Source organism: Egretta garzetta, unplaced genomic scaffold (assembly GCF_000687185.1).
Source record: "Egretta garzetta isolate BGI_Z169 unplaced genomic scaffold, ASM68718v1 scaffold39, whole genome shotgun sequence".
Classification (NCBI taxonomy): domain Eukaryota; kingdom Metazoa; phylum Chordata; class Aves; order Pelecaniformes; family Ardeidae; genus Egretta; species Egretta garzetta.
In genome coordinates, this window is record NW_009260945.1 from 2,295,181 (window position 1) to 2,317,735 (window position 22,555).

General features: G+C 42.5%; 1 protein-coding gene across 4 annotated transcripts in view; it reads left to right on the forward strand.

The window, feature by feature from the left end:
- Positions 1–22,555, forward strand: part of LOC104133741 (c-Maf inducing protein) — a 64,548-nt gene that overhangs the window by 40,179 nt on the left and 1,814 nt on the right. For all 4 annotated transcript variants that reach the window (XM_035902595.1, XM_035902597.1, XM_035902598.1 and 1 more), the window contains 10 exons: positions 8,613–8,678; positions 9,808–9,834; positions 10,303–10,351; positions 11,872–11,979; positions 14,562–14,678; positions 16,150–16,290; positions 17,251–17,298; positions 18,069–18,215; positions 19,744–19,849; positions 20,985–21,055. In XM_035902595.1, coding sequence (XP_035758488.1) covers positions 8,613–8,678; positions 9,808–9,834; positions 10,303–10,351; positions 11,872–11,979; positions 14,562–14,678; positions 16,150–16,290; positions 17,251–17,298; positions 18,069–18,215; positions 19,744–19,849; positions 20,985–21,055 — 880 coding nt within the window. The remainder of the gene's footprint in view (positions 1–8,612; positions 8,679–9,807; positions 9,835–10,302; positions 10,352–11,871; positions 11,980–14,561; positions 14,679–16,149; positions 16,291–17,250; positions 17,299–18,068; positions 18,216–19,743; positions 19,850–20,984; positions 21,056–22,555) is intronic.

Sequence of the window (22,555 nt, forward strand, 5' to 3'; positions counted from 1 at the left end):
GGAGTTGGATGAGGTCTGTGTCTTTCGCTTAGCTGTTCTCCCTTCACATGTTTGTAGAAGTTTCATGACTTGTTCAGATTTATTTGTATTAGAGTAGAGCCTCTATTTGTCCACTAGTTGCTTTGGTACAGCAGACCTGTATTAGTGAACAAATGCTCAAATAGCCTTTACAAAATGATGGCTCCATGGTTTCCTGGGAGGCAAATCCTCTGAATATCTTCAAGAGGAATATAAAATAAGAAGTTCTTTGGGAAAAGCTTGTTTTTCTCCAGGATAAATACATGAAAAGGAGTAACATAAAAGGTGGACTGCAGAATGGAAGCTTATAATTGAAGTGCAGTAAAACAACCCAAAACAACTTTGTTGACTTTGACAGCCAGCTCTGCTACTGAGTTGCAGTATGTCTTTGGGCAAGCTGTTATATTTCTACATTAATTATTTTTAAACAATGTAAGGCTTTATGGAGTTTTTCAGAATACAAGACACGGTGGGTGAAATTTGGACTCTTCCGTAAACTGTGAGCACATGGCTACATTGAAGTCAAATGCAAATCTGGGTTTACACTTTCAAGGAACTCACTGAAGTCCAACTGCCATGAGGAAGGATTTTGTGAAAGTTTTGTCCCACACTTTCATTTATTTCAGAATGCATAGTACCAATTTTCAACACAATTCTTTCACTCACTGCAGAGCTGGCTTGCAAATACATATGTAAGCATACACTCAGAACTAGAGACGGGACAGATGAATACAAGATACTCTTCCCATTAGGTTGTTGAACAGGAGATTACTGAAGGTTAATTTTACTTTATTTTTTTTTTTCCTCCTGGTCTAGCCTCTTCTGCCTTTAAAAATGTTTGCATTAAAAAAGCACAGCATCTGACTTTGCTTCATTTGGTGGCTTCTGAGTCTTCATGCACCCAGATGCTACATTAAAGACATGGTGTATTTATTCCCATCCCATTGACTCTAGCTGTTTTCCATAAACACTATGAACTCTCTCAGTCCTGATGCTGGCTTGGATGCTGACTCACTAAGCATTGACGGTTTTGGTTTCATCATGCAGCTGACACACACTTATGCCCATTCGTGAATTTGTTTATGTTCTTCCTCACAGTCTCTCCACATTTTATACATTTGATATGCCAGGTCTCAATTCCCATATAATTTCCTCCTCAAAGAGCTCTTATTTCATTCCATACCTTAAAATAATGTGGCCTTTTTGATGTGTTTGCTGTCTTTCTAAAACTGAAGCTCTTCAATAGCAACAGTGAAAATTGGAACCTGTTATTGTTATTGCACAGGTTGTAGGTGTGGAACAGCTTTGTGCCCTTTTTCAGCTTGTACAATGGTGATTCTGAAGGGTGAAACCCACAGGATGTGGATGGTGAAGGACCAGCAATACTACAAAATCGATGCAACTCTCCTTAGATTGCCTTGCTGAAGGCCACGCCCTGCTTGAGGAATCACAACCTATGAGAATATAGGATGGTTTCTAAGGCAGAGCCATGGCTGATACATATTGTAGCTCCACTGATTCGGGTTCCCTTCCACCCCTATTCATCCCTTGATTTTTTTTTTTGGACCTGAAAGCATTAATGCAGAAGTGAGTTCTGCTCCTGATTCTGCCACTGGGTTACTGGGAGGTTTTAGATAAGTGCTTTCTGTGCCTTGGTTTCCTTATCTGTAAGATACAGGTAAAGATTTTGAATGTTGTATTTTATACTCGGAAACCAGAGATGGGCAAGCATTGTAGAAGGGCTAGTAATTACTAACAAAAATGAAAGGTAATGCTGTTGTGATGCTGATTCCTTGCATGCTTAAACTCTTCTTGAACAAAGGCTTTGTGATGCATTAAATACTATTACTGTACTTTGAAAAACCAAGAATACGAAGAAAAAGACTTGAAGAACATGCCAATAGGAAGAAAACATTAATTATAAAACAACTGCTATCCAGGAGCTGAGCTCTCAGCGGGCAGCCACTAAAATAATGTTCTTATTAATAACAGTGGTAAGCCAAACATAAATAAGTTGCTTAGCATTGAATTTAATTGTTCTTTTAGGTGTCTGACTCAATATCATCATCAAAACAAGAGAGTCACCAACAATGCTATCTTTTTTACATAATTAACTTAGGGCAGCAGGGAGTAATTTATTTAGGCAGATTTTAATTATTGAAAGTCGAGCACATAAGAAGTCTTAGCAGTATCTTCAGCAGAGGACATTTTATTGTTCACCTAACTCCTACACAATACTTAATTTTTTGAGGGAAGACTGGACTTCTAATATTGATAAAAATGTAACAGCAGTTATTTAATAATGACTGTAATAGCTCACTTTTTGCACAGAAGGCTAAATGTGCAGATTGGAAAGTTCATCTGTGTGGCTGTTACGATAGCACCAAGAACGTCTTTGACCCCTTTTCTAATGCAGTTGAGTAACAGAGTGCAACTATTGCATACAAAAGGAAAATAGAAAATAATGGTTTTAAAGATGTTGGCAGATGACCCAAAGTCTGGGCAGATTTTAAAGGAGACACAGTCTGTAGTGGAACATGGTATTTTTGTCCTGTACTCAAAAGCAGATCAAACTTCTGTGTCAATATTCTCTAATGCATTCGGGACTGATAGCGTTATTGATGCCAGTCGGTCCCTCCTGAATGCTCTAAGTCTTAAACTGGTGCGTAGAAAATGCACTAAATTATTTGAAATCTTTCTGTTCGTCATGTTAAATTAGAGGCTCTGAGAGCTGCTTAGCGTTGTCCAGCTCCTACTTGCATGTTAATGTTGCCATGCATTAGAGAATTTCCTGAAGAGCCAAACTTGTGCTTCAACAGCACAACTGCAGTTAGAGAAATTCGCAGCAAAAAGGGCCGTGTGTCCTCTTCTTTGGACTGGATAACTTCAAAGTCTGCGTGTCACCTGAAGGACCCCGCTGGTTCCCCAGGCAACACCCAGTGTATGGGGAGAACACTTTAACCGTGCCTGTGGTGAAATCTGGATCAACAAACCGCAAACTGAGCTGGCTGCAAGAACAGACACCTCGTAGGGAGGCTGTGGCGGTGGTGACGTTGTATCATACGCTGTCACCCTTCGCCTGTGTTATTTTTTGTTTCCATGGCTGCCTGTAGTGGCAAGGTTCTTTCCACATGCCCAGACACTGGTACCCCTCTCTGGGGCCTGCGTGACCAGGGAAGCGTCAGCTCCTTTGGGCAAACTTGTATTGCTCTTTCCTGGTGCTACCGTGCCAACTGTGAGCAGTGGAGGCCTTTTCTGTTCTCAGCAGCCAGGGCAGGATCTTTCTAGGGCCTTTCAATGGTGCTAAATTTTCTTCTTTCGAAAAAACCAACAAGCTCAGCTCAAAAGAAGACGGAACATGAAAAGACACCTCACTGTTTCACAGATGGCAGGTTTGTGCCTTATATGCCTTTTTGTCAGCCTGCCCTGGAGCCTTGAGCTAAACCTCGTCTCCTACAATTCAAAGGAGTTGGAGCTAGGTCCAGCGAAGAAGCGATAAGGTACATGTCTGGGGGGCTTGGTCATCTTACTGTTATCTGATAACAGAGGAGTTACTGAAAAGATTTTTTTATCTTGTCAAGATGCTCAGTCTGGAGAAACAGGCTGCTTCCAAGTAGTTGCTCCTTGTCTCTTTACTATCCTCTAAAACCAGAGGACTCGGGGCTTCCAGTGTCTCGGTAATAAGACAGACAGCTTTCCAAGCGCAAGTGCCCACTGGAGCTTCCCCTGCCTTCTCTGCATTCCCCAATAGGTCAGTGGCATGCTCTGAATATCCCAAGTGGATTCTCTTATGTCATGTTTATCAGGGTTGCCCTGGGCTGCTAATATGTTTTGGATTGTTTGTGCCGCACATGACATATGGGCAGGTTTTCATTTTGGTGAAAGGTGATCCCGGGGAAGGAAAATGTATTATGTTGGCAGGCCAATAGCGACGATGGCCCGAAGGCAAAGTCACTGCAGTCGGGGATTATTTAATTATTATGGTTGGCCAATGTTCCGGCCAATCCCCTAAAAAAGGTTTCTGGGTAAGTAACGCTCCGTGCGGTAGCAGGTGAATGCTCTGACAGCCTTCACCCGCTCGGCACCCTGACCTCCAGCCTCGCACGCATTTCCCGGGAACGCACGGATCCGCCTGCAGGCTGACTGCTCTGCTACTCACCTAAAACTGCAAATCCTGCAAAAATCTGAGCCAGCGAGTACATCAGGGAGTCTTTCTCCCCCTCTGCTTTTCTAAGGCCAATCCTGGGATTTGGGCTGTGTGATGAGCGTCAGCGTTCAGCCCAGCGCCCTTTGAAGGGCTCCAAAGGGAGTTTGTCGTGAGCGCTCTCCCCAGTTCTCCCTGTAGCTCCGTGCTCCCTCCTCCTCCTGGCATGGCCTCCTTCTCTGGCTCATGGCGGTGGTTGTTAACTGCAGCCAGAGCTCATCTATCTCCCTTTCTTTCCCCGCTTCAAACACTCCTGTCTTGTGTTAAAGCTTTGAATGGACAAAAAAAAAAAGAAAAAAAAAAAAGAAGAAAAAAGCAACTGTCTGAAATGAAAGAAGAGTGCAGATGAGATGAGCACAGACAGAAGAAAAATGTTTTTGAAAAGGGAATAGGTGGGAGGAGGAGAAACACCGTAGGCTTTTAATAAGTAGTTTAGTTTTATTCTTGTGCTATGTTTGTTTCATGTTTCCTAGCTCAGATTGAAGGGATTACAGGTGGTGTAGATTTTATGTTCAGGTCCCACTCACATGACCAAACTCTATATATTTCATAGGAGATGGTTTTCTTTCTTCTCCTCCTAGGAAGACAGGCTATGGTTTATTTTCGCTGTCCTCTCACAGACCTGCTCTGTAAATGGATGCCACACGTAACTCCCAGTTTCAAGAAAAGTCAGAGTGATACTGTCTAATTCTGTCTGCAGTGTTTCACTCCATCTTAGGCTATTACAAAGCAGCTTTTTTCGTCCTCTTGCAATTTCCTTTGAAGATCAGCCATGAAGAATTGATTGGTTCACATTATTACTAATCACAACTCTCCAGATTGCTCAGGGAGGAATTTCAGTGGTGTAACACTTAACCTGAGATGTCATGGGAACTAAGCCTCCAAGTGGGTCTCAGCCTTTAAGCTGCTGTTAGGAAAGATTTGTAGGTGCTTTAGCTCATGTGATGTGAAACACCTTTAATACCTTTGAATTTCCTAACTCAGCCTTTTGACTTTCACGTCTCTTCTGCTCAAAAATCTGCTCTTAAAGTTACTTGTATCTACCAATAAAAATGTGTCATTTTTAGAGTAAAATCAGCTTCTGGCTTAGTAGGAATTTCCAAAAGGTATGTACGTTTAAAAAAAAAAAAAAAAAAGACTGTTCAGTGGACTTGTTAGTTCTTTGAGGACTCAAGCGCTGGCACTGAGGTCCATGCATGAGCTCTCCAGGGCCAACGTTCAGGCTGTACCCAGAGGTCACTTGCGAGAAGCGGGGCTGTGATGTGGAGGGTGAGTTTGGGCTTGGGCACGGCAGCAATCCCAAGAGGACGGCACTGCAGGACTGACTGCTTTTGGGGATGTAAATGGTAACAGGAGGAGCACACCACATCCTGAGTACAGACAGGGATGTTTGAGTGCAAGTGTGGTGCTGGCTCAGAGTCAGACTACTTGTGGTCTGGACTATGTTCTCACACCTAACAAACATAGTGAAACCCAGGTTGTGTGGATCAGAGACCTCTGGCACTTCTCGTGGCTGCAGCTAGAGATCTGTTGCAGCATCTGTCTCCTGCAGAGACCTGGTAGGTAGATGGGAGACTTTCAGATGAATCTGAACACAGGTTCAGAGTTCTATGTCACTGATCCATTCAATTCATCGGTAGGGCAGAAACAACAAATAGTCTTGTAAAGAGCCTTAATTAATCAAAGCTTTGTTAAAAGAAACCAGAGAGCTCATCTTTAGAGTTGCTACGTCAGAGGCTTCCTTGACTTACTTCAATTTATATGACAAGCCCCATCCTCAGGTGTTTTATGATACTCACTTTACATAGACAAAGTGGAAAACCAGCCCCTTGTTAATGGAAGTCTTCCTTCGTGTCTTGCTGTTCTGAGGCACTAAACAAAGTTCATCACCTTCCTTATCTGTTGAGTGTCTAAGCATGAAAGGGGTTTTTGTCTCTGGAAAGAACCTTGTGAATGGGTGGTCACAAAGTGCTCTGTCTGCGGTGGACTCGCCCTCGCTTTAGGTTAGTGTAACACTCCTTATCTCAGAGTTGCTCCTAATTTAGACCAGAGAACAGAATTCTTGACGAAGGGGAAAATCAGGCTCAATGGCTTCTAGCAAAAGTGGCGGGGGCATGAGGTTTCTTTTTTGGATTACTGTAGCTTCACATGTGCTATGTTTTGTGCCTCAAGTGCTAAAGATAACAAGGAAAATAAACCGGTTGTATTTATTAGGGGACATAGCCAAGACTCTCAGATGTTATTTGTTTGGTGTTTTGAAGAGAACCAGCACTGAGATTTTTGCCTGGCCAGCACCACCTCAGTTGCTGAACTGCCTGCCTTTAAGCCAGCAGCCTTGTACCTAAGTGTTTTCATGGTTGTTTAACAACTGCAGGTTGGGGAGGAGACATCTCCCTGAACTCAGCATGATGTTACGGTTCTTGGCCTCTTGGTAGAGGGATTTCAGGAAATGACTGGAAAGTACGTGCTAGGATTATCTGGTAATGCACCCATGAAAAGGGCAGGACTACTTGCCTACCAAAATTACAGGCATTTAGTTTTGTGCTAGGTTGCCCCTAGCATGGGAAAGAAAAGTGTCTGTATTGAACTTGGGACTTCTGTACAGCGGTATGGAAGAAGAGCTACTAACCCATCCTACAGTGCTTTTTTTATGGCAATCATCTGTTTTTTAATATGTTAAGCTACCATCAGATCATAGTTGTTGTTCTGGATCGGTTACTTGCATGAGATGTTCTATATTTTTGTAGCCTGAACTTGTAGTACTCTTGGGCAAGAGGTAACTGCCTCCCTGATTGATTTTTACATCATGAATATTCACTTAAAATTTCTTTGCATGTTGCATCTTAAGAATAGTGCTCATGCACATAAGTTTTCTTTGTGTACATGAACAGTTGTGGACTGTCCAACGTCATGTGTATGAGATAATTCTCATGGAAAACTCAGTTTTAGGTGTTCAAAAAATGGATGAGACTTTTGGAAATGCATCCATCTTCAATTTCTCTGGGCTAGAACCTTCTCTTCACAAAAATTGTGTTATTTTGGAACAGTGCCTGTGCATATGTTGTCTGTTTCTAATGCTATCAGTAGATGCTGTCCATTTGAGAACATTACACTTCATTCCTTCCTAAAGAAACACCATACTCTTGTGCCAAGTTTGCAGTAAGCTGCAGCCAATAATCTGGCTTTTAAAACTTGAAACCCAAAGGGTAACAGCAGTAAGAGGAGACGGTAGGCTCTTCTACATTGTCTTCTACAGACATCCCAAGGTGTTTCACCCCATGTGAGGTTTACTACATTTACTTCTGTGTGCACTCATTGGTATGAATTGGAGTGAGAGTGGCCTGGCCGGCAGTGCTGGGTTCTGGGCTTTGGCTGGTTTCTTCTGTGCCCTGTTTTGGTGCCACCTTGCCAAATTCTCTTGTCTTCTGTTCTTCACTTCATCCGTCTTACAGTGATTGTACCCAATGTGCAGTGTATTGGTATGGCAGTTAATTAGTGCTAACTAATCACGAAATGTTTGAGATCATTTGAAGGAGAGGGGTGGCAGTGTGCAAAGTGCCGTTCCTACATGAAAAGCTGTACCAGCTTCACCACATGTGCTCAAGCAGCTGGCATTTTGCAGGTAGATTGAGACGGTACGCTGCAGATGAGTTTACACTGACCAGTTCTCTTTATCCTAGCTCACATGAACATCCTCTTACGGATGGCTCCTCGTAGAAAGGCAGTTCTGTATATTGACAGCAGAGATGAAAGCAAAATGCACCAGCTGGGATCCATGGTGCTAACACAACAGAGAGGAGACGCTGCTTACGGGGCCCACTGGTCTGAGCTCTCAGCTGTGCTTATCCTCATCTGTCCTCTTTCACTCTTAATAATTTTGACAGTGCTTCCTTTTCTAGTCTCTTCCCTCATAAGTAAGAGCTTTGTACTGTTTAAACTGACCCATTCCTTTGTGCCAAGGTCAAAAATGGGAGGGAGGAGGGGATCTGTTTCTACAAATGGACTTACATCTTCTAGAAAAAAAAAAAAATAATTCCAATTAAATGCAGAGCAGAGCTGTAAATAGCAATGGCCAGGTAATTGCTGTACCAACTTAGACGAAAGTATTACTTAGTGATTAAATGTCAACAGGTTTCATAAACAGCAAATGTCTTTAAGTTGACATAAAGAAGGTGTCTCTGGAGGTCACTGTAAATACCAGATTTATTGTGCCTCAGTGGAGAATGTGCTGAAAATGGAAAGGGAAATGTCACCGGAGATCTTGAGAGTATCTTAGTAAAACAGAAGGGTTGTTGGTGCCAGCAGTAAAAAGTTTTTGACTCCTTGAACTAACTGTTAGCAAACCATATTTAATACTTGGTATCTTATTAATAAAATGTTCATTTTTCAGGTCAGACTATGATGACTGGAGACCAGCACTGGCTAGCTTGCTTCAACCCATCCCATTTCCCAAGGAGTAAGTTTGCACTGTCTTAGTATTTACTGTGTTATTCTTGTTACTGTTGTTTTATGGGGAAATATGTCAGCTAAAAACTGATGGTAATTGGAGCTTCGTGCCTCTAGTATTGATGCAGAATCTAGAGTTGATTTTGGCTGATGCAGAGGGATGCAAAGACTTCCCCATCTTGAGCTTCCTTCCCCATTTCTCCAAGATGATCCTGAAGAGAGAAATGGTTAACTAGGGACAGGCAGACAAGAAAAGAAGGAAAGCTGGTGAGGAGGAGAGTAAAGTAAGAGATTTAGTGGAGAAGGATGCTTTACTGGCATCACAGAAACTCGTAACACTTGTATGTTGCATTAAATAAAGAAGCTACCCTACACATCAGCCAAGCTCCCTCGGAAACCTGTTAATGAACAGGAGTGTTTATAAAATGCAGACCTCCACGGACAAACATTACAACCTATAATTGTACAATTTGCTAGCTTATCACATCCCCTAATGACCTGGTGTCTTGAATCAGAGAGGTCTAATCCTCCGTGCCAGGTTACCTGGGCTACAGCAAGAGCTTAGAGATAGGCAACAGAGACATCATTTACCTAAGTCAAACGTGAGTCCTGGGGGAGGTGTAAACCATACCATGATGCAAGGCACTTCACAGAATGACCATTAATTGCTTTACTGATGTATGATGTTAATTAGTTGTGACTGTACCTTAATTGCATAGCAATTAAAGAATTCACCTGGCTGTAGGAGGTAGGCAAAATTCAGGCTTTAATTATATAGCTGTACTGTAAGTCTTTTACTTACTTTCTTCTGACCCAAAGCTCCCACTGACGTTAGTCAGAGCCTTGTCTAAGACAGGACTCTGAAAAGGCGACAAGATTTGTTCCAAGTCTTTTTTTTTTTTTTTCTTTTTTTTTTCCCCCCCCCCCCCCCCCTTAATTTTTCTTCCTCCTAGATTAATGAAGGAGACTTTACCTGATCTTTTTTGGAAAGATTATTCTTTTCATCTTGTGTGCTGCAGTTGCTTAGCAAATCCTTTTATTATCTGGAAATAACTAAAAAGTGGTTGTTTGGTTTTTTGGGTGTTCTGTCCCCCCTCCCAAATACTCATATTCTTCTGTTTTTCTGTTTTAAATTTCAGGGCTCTTGCACATGAAAAATTCACAAAGTAAGTTTGTGGGGCTTGTTTGTTGTATTAAAGGGGGTAATTACTTAAAATGCTTGTACTAGTCAATGATAGCAATGATGCATTATTCAATATTGTGTTTCTAATATTTTTTATCTGTGAGAGACTGTGAGCATGTTCTGTTAGCAATAAAAAGATGTAGTTTTCTTTGTAATTTACTGTGACGGCAGGAGCCCAAGGACTCAAGACACTGGATGCTGATAGAATTTACAAACCAGTCCGTCACTGCACATCTCTGAAAGCTTTTCTAGACTATTGTGAATAGACACTGTCCTTGGCGATCACTTTTAGACCTCATATTTCCTTCCTGTGCTAGTAGTTCAACTTGTTTCTCTGTAAAGTGCATGAATATATATTGTTTAAAGTGTGATCCAAGAGAAGTGTGACACTTGTGTGAAAACTGCAACCAGCAACTGCTTATTCTTGTCCTTTAAACTTCTTTTTTCTCAGGGAGCTGAAATACGTGATTCAGAGATTTGCAGAAGACCCGAGGCAAGAAGTGAGTTTATTGCCAGTTTACACAGACTATTAATTGGGGGGATTACAAGCAAGTATACTTGTTCAGAAGACCTCTCCTTAAATAGTCTGTTTCAAAACATGGTGTGGTTTTGCTGTGCTTCAGCCTCTTAGGGAGTAATCGCCACTCAGGGCACACGGTCTTAGTATGAATGGTTTCTTGCCTGATGTATAAACATGCGTTGTGACCTTCTTGTCTGGCATCAGTTGGTGTCCTTGCTCCACAGTAAACTGCAGCCAGCAAGATTTTCCCACTCTGTTGAATCTCTCAGAGCTTTTTATCTTCCATACAAAAAAAGGGAAGCAAAATCCATGGATCCATGCAGCTTACAAAATAACAGGTTTTATTTAGCTGCATTTCAGTTACATTGTGTGCAAATGACCTTAATTCTCATGAATTAGCAGGAGAAAGGGGGTGGGAGGTGTGTTACTGGAATGAGTGCCTAGCTGTAGCCTCATGGTGGCTGACTGCTTCATAGCTGCACATGTTCAACATCATCAGCTTTGGCTGAGTCAGAGGGAATCTCTCATCCGCATTCATTTTTGGTGTTGGCATAAAGGGAGGAAAGCTCCCCCAAACTGTGGGAGAGGAGGCTGTGTCATCATCGTCATTGCACAGAACTCCTGGTTTTCATGGGTTTAGCCTTTGTGAGCAGTAGTCATCCTTGTCAGGTAAAAGAGACCTTCTCATCTTAGAATAGCACCAGGATTTCATCTGTCACTGGTGTTACATGCCCAAAGGAAAGAGCAAGGACTTTACCTGCCTGCTCCCCATTACCCACTCCCGCCCCCCCCCCAAAATATTGAAGTAGAACATCTGTCTTTTCAAGGGGAAAGAAAAAGGAAAAAGAAAAAAGCTTAATTATGACTCCTCTGTTAAACTGTGGGACTAAATATATAATCTTTACAGTGGGCCAAATTTAGACTAATGGTTGCTCACTGGTGCCAGTTCTTCTGTGCAACTTAGGTCTATGTATCCCTGTTGAACTTTCCTTGTGGTCTTCCTTCACCCTGACTCTGGTCAAGTTTTATTACAGCAGGAGTAATAGGAATTTTTAAGGATTGGAATGAGCAAGCCATCAGCCGCTGCATTAGCTATGCAGATCACATCAGTATAGACACACATGCTGGGAGGATGGGGGGAAAATGGCAGAAGCTCAGAAATTTGAGTCTTTGTTGGTTTTTTTTGATTGTTGGTTTTTTTTTTTTTCCAAGTGAAAGGAGCTGTTCTAGATTAGAGCCATTTTGTGTTTGATTTGTGTAAAGGGAATGAAAAAGGCCACGCAATTAATGACGATACAGCTTCCCTCTGTGTTTATACTGAAAAAAACCCCCTGATTCTGTGAGTAGAGACTTGCCTGCAGCTCTGTAGATTGGAATATTAACCATGACATTTCTATCAGTCCCCGGTTTTGCAGAGTTACTTCTTTTGGCCCAGTGTGGGAGATGCTGGTGATTATTGGCAGGAACTGTAACCTTCCCAATGTCTTCACTTTTTGGCAGGTCCACTCATGTTTGCTGAGTGTGCGGGCTGGCAAAGACGGCTGGTTCCAGCTCTACAGCCCTGGAGGAGTGGCATGTGATGATGATGGAGAGCTGTTTGCCAGTATGGTACGTGTCTGCAATAATGTGAGTTTAGTAACTTCTTTGCAGTAAGTAGCTAACACATAGTAGGCAGTAGCAAGATTTACTTGCTGTTGTCAAAAAATTATCAAAATCATCGTTCTGTAAACCACAGGTGTTTACCAGGCAATCTAAATCTTTGTAGCACCAAATCCGTTGAACTTCCTTGCAGTCACAATTTGGTTAACATGTTAGCTTTCTCTTTTTGAACTTCGGTGTGTTTTTTTCACTGGTGATGTAACGCACAAAACCATGCATGTATATGTGTGTGTGTATGTATGTACATATTTTTGTATTTATCAATGTGTGTGTTTGCGTGTCTGTATAAAAAAACTCTCTCAGAAAATGTCAAATACTGGCAGACAGGGGAAACAGACTATTCTGCACATCCACACCTGGGTGTGCTACCCTGTTTTATAGGCTACCCCGGAATTTAAAAACAACAGTAACATTGAATTAATCAAAGGATGGATAGATAGACATAAAAATGTGTTAGCAGTTTCTCTCCCCAGTTACGTTGTTATGGGGAGGTATAATTAGAAACCAGCATTCCATTTCTTGCAGTTATTTCTTTGGTAACTCTTAGAAGGACTAGACAGAAAATAACAGGTTTTAATCACTGATGCTGGCACTGTCTCCCTTTGCAACCTGGGTCAAGTCACGTAGGTCTCACTGTGTCTTAATTCTCCATAGAGCAAGTAAGATGGAAATTATATTACTTCGTTTCCCTTGTAAGGGGAAAAACATTTGTTGGGCTTGGCTATTTGGGTATACAGTGAAATGACTGTCAGGAGGATCTACATTTTGTGCACCTCCTACATGCCGAACATTTTGGGACATAAAGAACACGCATGTCTGTCTATGCTCTTAAATTCAGATGGATCAGATGCCTTTGAAAACAGATAATGGACAAAGACTGTTCACAAAAGGTTTCATCCCTTTTCACTGATTCTATGTCTTTTTATGTTTGAAAAGAAATTTTCTTCAGAACTGTATCACTTCTCCTGAGAGCTTTTGTGGTCCAAGATATTTATGAGCATCAGGAGATGGCGTGCATGAGAAAGCACAATGCTAACACACATTAATATGCAGTACTCTGTGCCCTTTGCAAGGATGTTGATAAATACTTAAAGAGCTGCTAATGACTAACCATAAAGTATGAAAAACATCCTGTTCTGAGATGGACCTTACATTAGTGTTAGTGCCAATGTTTTCAGTCACTCAAGAAAACCTCCAAAAAAGCTTAATGATAACTGCATGAAATGAAATTCTTTTTGGCTTGAAGCTTACTGTTTTTAAAAGCCACCTGAGCTGATGGATACTTAAGAAAAAAAGATTTTGTGTTCTTCTTAAGGCCTTGCTGATAGTGAAGCCATGAGGAAGAATTACATGGTAGCACGTGATCCGCGTAGAATTGGCCCCATCGTGGTGTGGTTGCGACATTTTCAGCCCTATTGAACATGTTCCAGGCGATACCGTGAACCAGGGGGACCACAGAACATATTTACAAGCTCATTGTAGAGTAGTACTGATGTCGAGCCTGCATAATGGAGCGCTTACTGCCCAGGTCACTGGAAACTACAAATTCTTACATAGCGCTCTTCCAGCAAGCTGGTAAATCAGCCACCTGGGCCGTAAAATAAGACTTTCAGCTAGGAACCTGAAATTCTCTGCAGCTAGTCTCTGGGGCTTTTAAATGGGAAAGAATATTGCCAACCTCTTCTGTGAGAAGACTCTTACATCTGCTCTGCGCAAGTGGCTTTGCATTTCTGCCATAGGCGTTACTATCTGCTATCATCTCATGCTTTCTGGAGCTAGGAGAGGGTCTGCAGGACGCTTCTGTCAGCTAGTGAACTTGGAGGAGTCTTACTCAGGTGGCATTCTCAGCATTTCTTTCCTTTCAGGGAAAACTGAGCAAAAGGGAAAGCAAGATAATGACCCAAGGGCATGAAAGCACATCATCATCATCTCTGACTTAGGGCTCAGGATTGCCAGATTTTCTTAAGGCACTCCTTCCTTTCCCAGCCAGCTCTTGTCTGTTCGTTCTGAACAGGTGATTTTGTCTGTCACCACCCCTTAACCAAGGCTAGCGTTCAGCCAGCAGATTGCCAGCACCACTGCCTTTTACCTAGACATCCAGCCCACGCAACCCTGGCTCACCAGCTGGCATTTCCAGAGAAACTGAACCGCAAACAGATGCAAAAGCAAAATCTCCTGTGGTTCTGCTGGGGCTGGGTTCATCGTGTTACTAGGGATGGGGGCAATTGCACAGCTGCTCTGATGTTTCCTGGGGAGCCTGTATCAGGCCTCCGGGCTGTCAGCTGAGCTCCTTTGTGGAGGAAAACTACCCGCTCCCTCAGATCTCACTAGGCATCACCTTTTTCAAAAAGTCACTTCCAATCAGCAATAAAGCTGTCGAGAGGCTGCAACCATAATAGTAATGAGGGCCTCCTTTTCTTTAGGTTTGTTGCAAACACTTAGATTTGGTTGACTGCGTAACAATGTCCCTTCCAGAGGTACATGTGTTTCTTAGGCTTACACCTCTAATTTTAGTTCTGTTTTTCAAATAGGTTCATATTTTAATGGGATCCTGCTATAAAACAAAGAAGTTCCTGCTTTCACTGGCTGAAAATAAATTAGGACCTTGCATGCTACTGGCTTTGAGGGGTAACCAGACGATGGTAGAGGTAAGACCTAAAGTATACGTAGTCATATAGGTTTACAAGTGGTATTCAGATTTGGCTTCACACTGCCTTTCCCAGAATTAGATCTAGTGGAACTAGAGAAGAAGCCGAGTTCAGGCTTGTGTCGTATCAAACACCAGCAGTGGGCAGTTGTGTTTCTCTTTAAGTGCAACAGAATATTGTTGTTCTGCAGATAGGAGTGTGAATTCTATGAACGGTAGGTACAAGGATTTTTGGAGAGAGAGATTGTTTGCTATAATTCAGTTGGAGAGCCTAAAATGGGAAATAAATGGCCATGATGGTATAGGCTGTGACGAGGGGCCAGAATTCAGAACCACAAGGTTTTTCTGGGACTAAATGCCTGATACTTGTCTTGCCACCTGCAAAATGAGCAGTGCACAAGAAATGCATTTACAAAACCTTATTTGCTTCCATAATACACAGGTTTTTGTGCTTACGGTTGGTTATTTTTGTTGCACTAATAGTTTATATATATATTTTTCTGGGTTTCTTTAGAGAATTTTCTTGATGAATGTCATCATATATTTTAAATGGAAATAAGAGGGTGGTTAAATAGCTGGAAGGAGTTACAATTTTTCATTGACATAGATCTGTGCATGCTAATTTAATCCAGTAAATAACAGAGTGTGCTGCATGAATTTGAATATAATGTTGCTTGATTTTTTTAATTAAAAATAATTAAAATTATGGAGGGAATAAAAACTTTGCATTTTAATTGCAGTGGCATGATAAGTAGCTGAAAAGAAAAGGCAGCGTGGAGGGGGCAGCTTCTGTCCTAAGCCCATGTGACCCACTGGAATCATCCCCTGCTCTCTGACTTGCTCCTGGCAGACCCTTGCCCAGGGACGACTCGGCCCTGTTCCCTATGAGATGGAGGGTGTCGGGGCCACAGCAGCGAGCTCCCAGCACCATCTGCTCTGGGAGCCTCTCTGGCCTTTCACCATCCTGCCCCATAGACTGGATGTACTTCACATGCATTCTGCTTGCAGAGAAACCCCAGCACTTAGGGACAGAAAATCCAGCGCTTAGGGAATGGCTTGCCTGTACTGCTCATGTGTAATGTCCCAAGTCTGCCAATCTGGAGTCCAGCCGGTGTACCTGGGAGACATGGGGTCGATTGTACCTGTTCTGAAGAGGGCTGTGGCATGAAGCCATCTTCCAGGACTGATGCAAAGTAATTGCACCTCTCAGTCAGAAGGAATAAGCGCTAATGGAAGACAGGATAGATAGGCCAACTTTCAGAGATTAGAGTTCATTCTTAACAAATAAAAGATTGGTTCCTTGTGCTGGAAGGTCGCTAAATGTTGCTAAGATCCTCTAATCTAGCCTGCATAATGCACGCTCTAAGAACTTACCCAGTAATTTGAACTAGCATGCCCAGTGTCATTAGGATATTTGGGAGAAACTGACTGTAAGCGCTGCAGTGACCACTCTTCTTTCATTCTGCTGCTAGATTTTGTGTTTGATGCTGGAATACAACATCATCGATAATAACGACACCCAGCTCCAGATCATCTCTACCCTGGAAAGCACAGACGTGGGAAAGAGAATGTATGAACAGCTGTGTGACAGGCAGAGGGAGTTAAAAGAGCTGGTATGTTGCCCTGCATGCGGTATTGCCATAGCACGTTGCAGTCTGTACTCTCCAGAAATGGAGGTACAAAAGAAAGACAAGCAGGGTGTGAAATTCCCAGTTAACAACAGGATGGGAGAGTATTTGGAGGATTTTACTGTGAATATATATACTGTGTGATATTTACCGATGTGTCTAATCCCATACTATGCTTATGAATGATATTCAATAACCTGCTTAGAATCTGCGTGAAAGTATAAAGGTGAAATCCTGCCGTCTTAAGATCTTACAAGTCAGCTTGTCAAATTCTGCCACCTTTTGACATATGAGTAGCAAATGGTTCTAGTGCTGGCCAGCATTTCTTAATGCTTTGACATTCACAGCATTTCACCGAGATGGTCTTTAGTTCTCAGAGCTAGAGCCTATGAGAATTTTTTTTTCCTGATTTTTAAAGACAGGATCTACAGATTGAAGATATATCTGCTCTCATTAGCACTTTTTCACCTATGCAAACATACCCACAATCTTTCTCTTCCCTCTTTCCCATTTATATTTGTCTTCCTTAACCCCTGCTCCCAGCATGAAAAGTATATGCTTTTTTTCAAGTCAAACAAATTATTTTATCAGCTGTGCAGTCTCGCCCCCTTTTTTGCTATCTTAGTCCAGCATTTTAAGGCTGTTTCCTTTAAAGTGAAAGTAATGAAACAATGGCAGGCTGAACCGGACAGGACGCTGACCCGTGGCATGAAGATCACTGGCTGTGGTTTAGTGGATGTCCCCTGGGTAGCAACAGGCCTGCATCTAGCACACTCAGAAAAAAAATCTGTCAGTGCAGAAAAAGCAGGGAAGAGGTGGAAGGGCTGGCAGGGAGCTTTGAAATCAGAGCAGGGTTTGCTTTAGTGAAGAGCTTGCTATATACTTGAGTTGGTCTGTAAAGTAGAATGGTGACTTGTTTGACCAAAAATATCTTCTCTCTTACAGCAAAGAAAAGGTGGTCCCACAAGGTTGACACTGCCATCCAAATCCACAGTAAGTTAATCATGTCAATAGAAAAACAAGGTTTCTCTTTCCATATTTAAACACTTGATTTATGTTTGCCATGTGGCACAGCGGTTTTGGTCAGTCGAGAGGGGAGCCATTCCGCTTGCTCTGTCAACACAACTGGAGTTTACACAAGTAAGGGCACATTTCTGCTCTTGGGTCTGTGCAGCAGTTTCCAATGCCAGTACAAGCATCAGACTGTCAGATTTATACTGGTGCACAGATTTGGAATTTACAGTAGGATCTAATGGTAGATTTGGGGATGGAATTTTGCATTAAAAAAGCAGACTTCACAATGTCCAGTTCTGGATCTTGGACATGAAAGTCTGAGAGAGACCCGTTGCTGTTGCAGTTGAGCCTGGTGTAAACCCAGACTAACTTCACTGAGGCCAGGTAACACAGTCCTGAACACAGTTTGGATCTAGAACTTGCAGTGAAATCTTCATTAAGTTAAAAGAACCATCTTCGACATTTGTTCTGACACTGAAGCCTTCGTGTCTCATAAGGATATACACGCAAAGAAAATTTTTGTCCTAATGTCTGGATACATTTTTCCCAGGGTGTGTGAAGCAATGCTGCCACAAGAGCCCAGCTGCTTGCCAAATAAACAGAAACTTCTCTGTGTGGTTCTCTGTTACTGTAAACAAGTGGTATAATTGTGCAACTCTTGCTGGTTAACAGTATCAGTAACACCACGGCAGATGATTGCAGGCTGAGGAGTCAATGGTCTTGCTTATCAATCCGTTGTTTGCTTTCAGGATGCAGACCTGGCCCGCTTGCTGAGCTCGGGATCTTTTGGAAATTTGGAAAACCTCAGCCTGGCCTTTACCAATGTGACAAGTGCTTGTGCTGAGCACCTCATTAAACTGCCTTCACTCAAGCAGCTGAACCTGTGGTCAACTCAGGTAAGTGCTTTGCAGGCTGAAACTCAGAGCAAGAGCCAATGCTGACTAATTCTGAAATTTCACATTACGTCAGCACGAGACGAGTGTGTGAAGAGGCTTCCTTAGAATGAGTTTGTCCTCATGCTATTTTTATAGGGCCTTTCTATGGTCTAGCTCATCTTGGAGGCTGATTTTTCTTTTTTTTTTTTTTCCTTTTAAAAAAATTTTTTTAAAATTTTATTTTATTTTTAATTATAACAGAGTTGCTGTTATCTTGGGTTGAACATTCCAGTTAGGCATTGCTGATACTGTGTGCTTTACAGTACACGTGCTGCTGTTCATCTGAGAAGTGCTTATGCTTTCACACATTTAGGACAAAAAAAGTGCTGCTGTGCAGCTCATCTGGTCAAGCAAAACACAGAGCCTATGCAGTGTAGGCAATGAATTGCCCTGAATGCAGATCATCCAGAATTTCTTCAAAAACAACAGCAACAAAAGGAAACTCAAATAGTGAATAAATGAAAGGAAGCTATAATGAGAACGTGGTTATTTTGTAAGCAAAAAGAGGCCAAGTTAACTGAATAAATTATTCAGCTGTTAATTGAAAGAGCTTTTAAAATGAAATTTTTCTTCTACGTTTCCCTGCTGGTTTTGGTCTCTGAGCTTCTCCACTGAATATGTTTTCCCCGTTTTCTGTTAGCACCTATTTGTAGTGCTCGCTGAAAATATGATTATTCTCAGTGCAACCACAAAAAACAGCTTTTTTTTTTTTTCACTCAAATGTCATGTAAATATATTGTTTTGTTTTCCTAACTCCTTTTGTATCCCAGAAATTTCCTCTTTTTGTGTGGGGAATATGAAGTAGAATCTGATTGCTTGCTTGTTTTAAGACTGGCTTGTGTCTCCTCCAGATTTATCCTAACAATGTAACTTCTGGATTTTAAAACTTTAATGCTTCTTGCTCAAAATCAGTTTGATTTTACTGGACAAAGAGCCTGCTTTTCGTATGAATCTTTTTTTTTTTTTTAAATTTAAAAAAAAAGTTTAGATTCCATTTTATTTTGCGATATCCTGGTTTCCATTAATCTAGAATTTAGAAACAGCAGAAACGAAGTGGGTCAATAGAACAATTACCAATCAATAGTACATTGTTCTTGAGACCAAAATAGCTAATTAATACCACTTGCATTATGCTTTTTTTTTTTTTTTTTGTGATGTGGTTGGGAACTGGCTGAGACTGCCATAACCAACTTGTATAGCCTGGGCGGGAGCTCTCTCATACAAAGTCCAGACTTCAAAGGCCCCATTCTAATTAAATGATGGCCTGCGGTTAAGTGCGCACAAGTCACTTAATTTTTCTGTTCCCCATCTGCAAAATAGGGATAAAACTATTTGCTTTCTCTCCTGTCATTTGAGATTGCGGTGTGAGGCTGAGTGTGGCTTTGAGGGCTCATCTGCAAAGCTCGTTTTAATGTGCCTTGTTCGCCCCGAGGTACTCGCACATGGTATTCAGGCATTGTTTGAAAACAACTTTGCTTGCACCCCACAGTTTGGAGATGCAGGGTTGCGGCTTCTGTCTGAACACCTCACCATGCTGCAAGTGCTCAACCTCTGCGAGACTCCTGTCACGGATGCTGGGCTGCTGGCGCTTAGTTGTAAGTGACCAAAATAAGCTACAGAGGAAAATTCTGCGGGTTTGGAGGAATTCACGTGGGTTCAGAGAGAAGGTTGATTTCTTGGCTGCCACGGTACTGCTTCTGCAGGAGTTTAGGGCAGGCCTTGGTCGTGTTTGGGTTTAAACTTCCCCCCTCCCTGCCCACTCAAGTGGCTGTTCAGCTGCAGGCAGGGGAAGTGGGATGGTGATCTGAGCCTGCCGATGCTTCGTGGCCTCGTGTGGGCTTTGTTGGCGCAGACCATGCTCTAGCTCTTGCCTCCGACTGTACGTATGGCACTTGTCTCGCTCTCATGTGGTGACCTGCTGCCCTGGGACTTCCCAGCTTTTTTCACATGTCCTCCTGTGGGTGTCTCCTCTGGGTGGGAGTCTGACCTTGTGGTGCAGGAGGGGAAGATTGCAAAGCCGTGTAGCAACTTACTGGTGAGTTTAGCGACCATGCGCAGCAGGTTTCATACCTTCTCTGGCATTTTTTGTTCCTTCTTTTTTGGGGAGGTGAAACTCTTACTACGCTTAATTTAAATACGGCAAGGCAGAGTGGGGCCATCTAAGCAGCATTCAGGATCCCCTTGTGCACTGAGAGCTGCTCAATGTGCCAGGATGAGACCCTTGCCTACATCCAACAGTGTATTATAAACCTCGCCTATTGGGTTTAAGGGGCTCCTTTAATAGGCTCGATCCTACACAGACGTGCCGGACAGGCCAGTAGTTATGGATCATCTTAGGAAACTCTTCTGTTCAGTCCTGGAGCCTAAAGTGGAAATGGGAGAGGGAGGGCTGCTAGATCAGCATGGCCCCTGCATGCACCAAGCAGAGCACTGAGAATGGGCACTATTCGGAATCATGTGCAGGAAACTGATTACGAGAAGTTGCCTGAACTCCTTTGAAGTCAGCGGTCTTGAGCATATGCTTAATGGCCCTTCCTAAATAGGGACTTTTTCCTGGATGAGGGCCCAAACAGCTGTTTATCCATTCGTACTTCTATATTTTACACTATTCAGCTTTTTTCTGAGAGCGCTGCACATATTCATGTCTTATTTGTGCCTTGGCCTACGGTAAGCCTGATATTTAAAAAAAATGCAGCGTGATCATAATTATCTATGTGTTTTCTCTTCTAGCCATGAAGAGCCTGTGTAGTTTAAATATGAACAGCACCAAACTTTCAGCAGATACCTACGAAGATCTCAAGGTATTTCTGAATTGCATCTGCTAAAGATGAGAAGTAGCTGGCCCAGGAGGACTTGCAGATTTAGCAAGTACATGGTGGTAGTGCTAGCGCAGAGAGGACTGGCCCCAAGGAGTGGGTAGCATGAAAGTCATCTGAAGAGGGTAAAGTGGATTATTTTGGGGAGATAATGACTGAAAACAGCATTCTGAGGTTGCTGGCTGTGATGGACTCAGGAAACATTTAATATGGTGAATGGACAAGTATGAGATGGAATCAGAAACTGAATCTTTCTGCCAGTGCTATCAACAGTAAAGGTTTCATAAATAGGAGCACAATGGCTGTTTCTGATGAGGATACACAGACAGGTAAAATCTAAAGCACGCCTCCAAAGCCACGTCCTGTACTGTTAACAGGACCAAAACTGGGTGAACAGCATTACAGAGCTTTCGTTCAGAATGGAAAGGGAGAATTAAAAGCACTGAGGGAGGTGCAGGTTTATCTTGATACCTCTCAGAGCGGAACTGGGCTTTAAACAGAAACACCTGCACAAATGCTCGGTTCCCAAGTTTGACATGTAAGATGTCTGGTGTTACCATTCGTACTGTGAATTTACAACCACTTCTGCAAAATGATGTAAAGAACTAGAACGTGGCTGTGGGAGGGGAACGGCCGCAGGTGGTTTCAGACAAAGACTGCCTGAGATGCGTTGGATTTCATGACTTGACATGGACTTTGTCTTCATTCTGGTGTTGTGTGAGTCACATCTCCCAGAGTCTTACCTTATAAACCCAAGCGCTCAAGATGAAACTCCACATCATGTTGTCTTGTGTGTTTAAACATTAGGTTGTGCCAGGTTTATTCAAAAAGGTCACCACCTCGGGTTGAGTTTTGAACTTGAGGCGAATCCTGAAACTGCTCTGCTTTCAAAATTCACTGCAAACATGTAGCTTCAGTTCTGGCTGTTGAGATAGGGCTCCCCCAGGGACTCGGTTGCAATGCTGCTAGCATGGATTTTTCAAGATCAAGTTTTCAAAACTTGGGTCACAATTGTATATGCAAAGAAGACATCCTTAGAATGAACAGCTGGCTTGCAGATGGCTTCAGACAATGGAGCTTGTATTAGGCCCCAAGCATTTACAGACAATCAAGGTCAATGCTGTATTTGGCCCAGGGCTCTGAAATCGAGTCTATTGAAAGGCTCCTCCAGTCCTACCCCTGCTTCTGAGCCCCACTGCCACTAACTTCAGACCGAAACTCATATTTTCCTATCCGGTTCCCTCTGCTCTGGTATTGCATTTTAACAGTCCTCAGCAGCAACACAAGAAAGCGACTTGCCAGGGCAAACAGCAAAACTGGCTGTGAGCAAAGTCCCGATGATTGCAGAGAATTAGAAAAGCTGAGAAAACAGGCACGCGTCACTTTTTCCCCTCTCACCTCTTTCATTGAGATTTATCTTAGTGGCCTTTTTTTTTTTTTTTTTTTTTTTAGATCTCTGTGTGTTTTAAAGGGGGGGGAAATTTT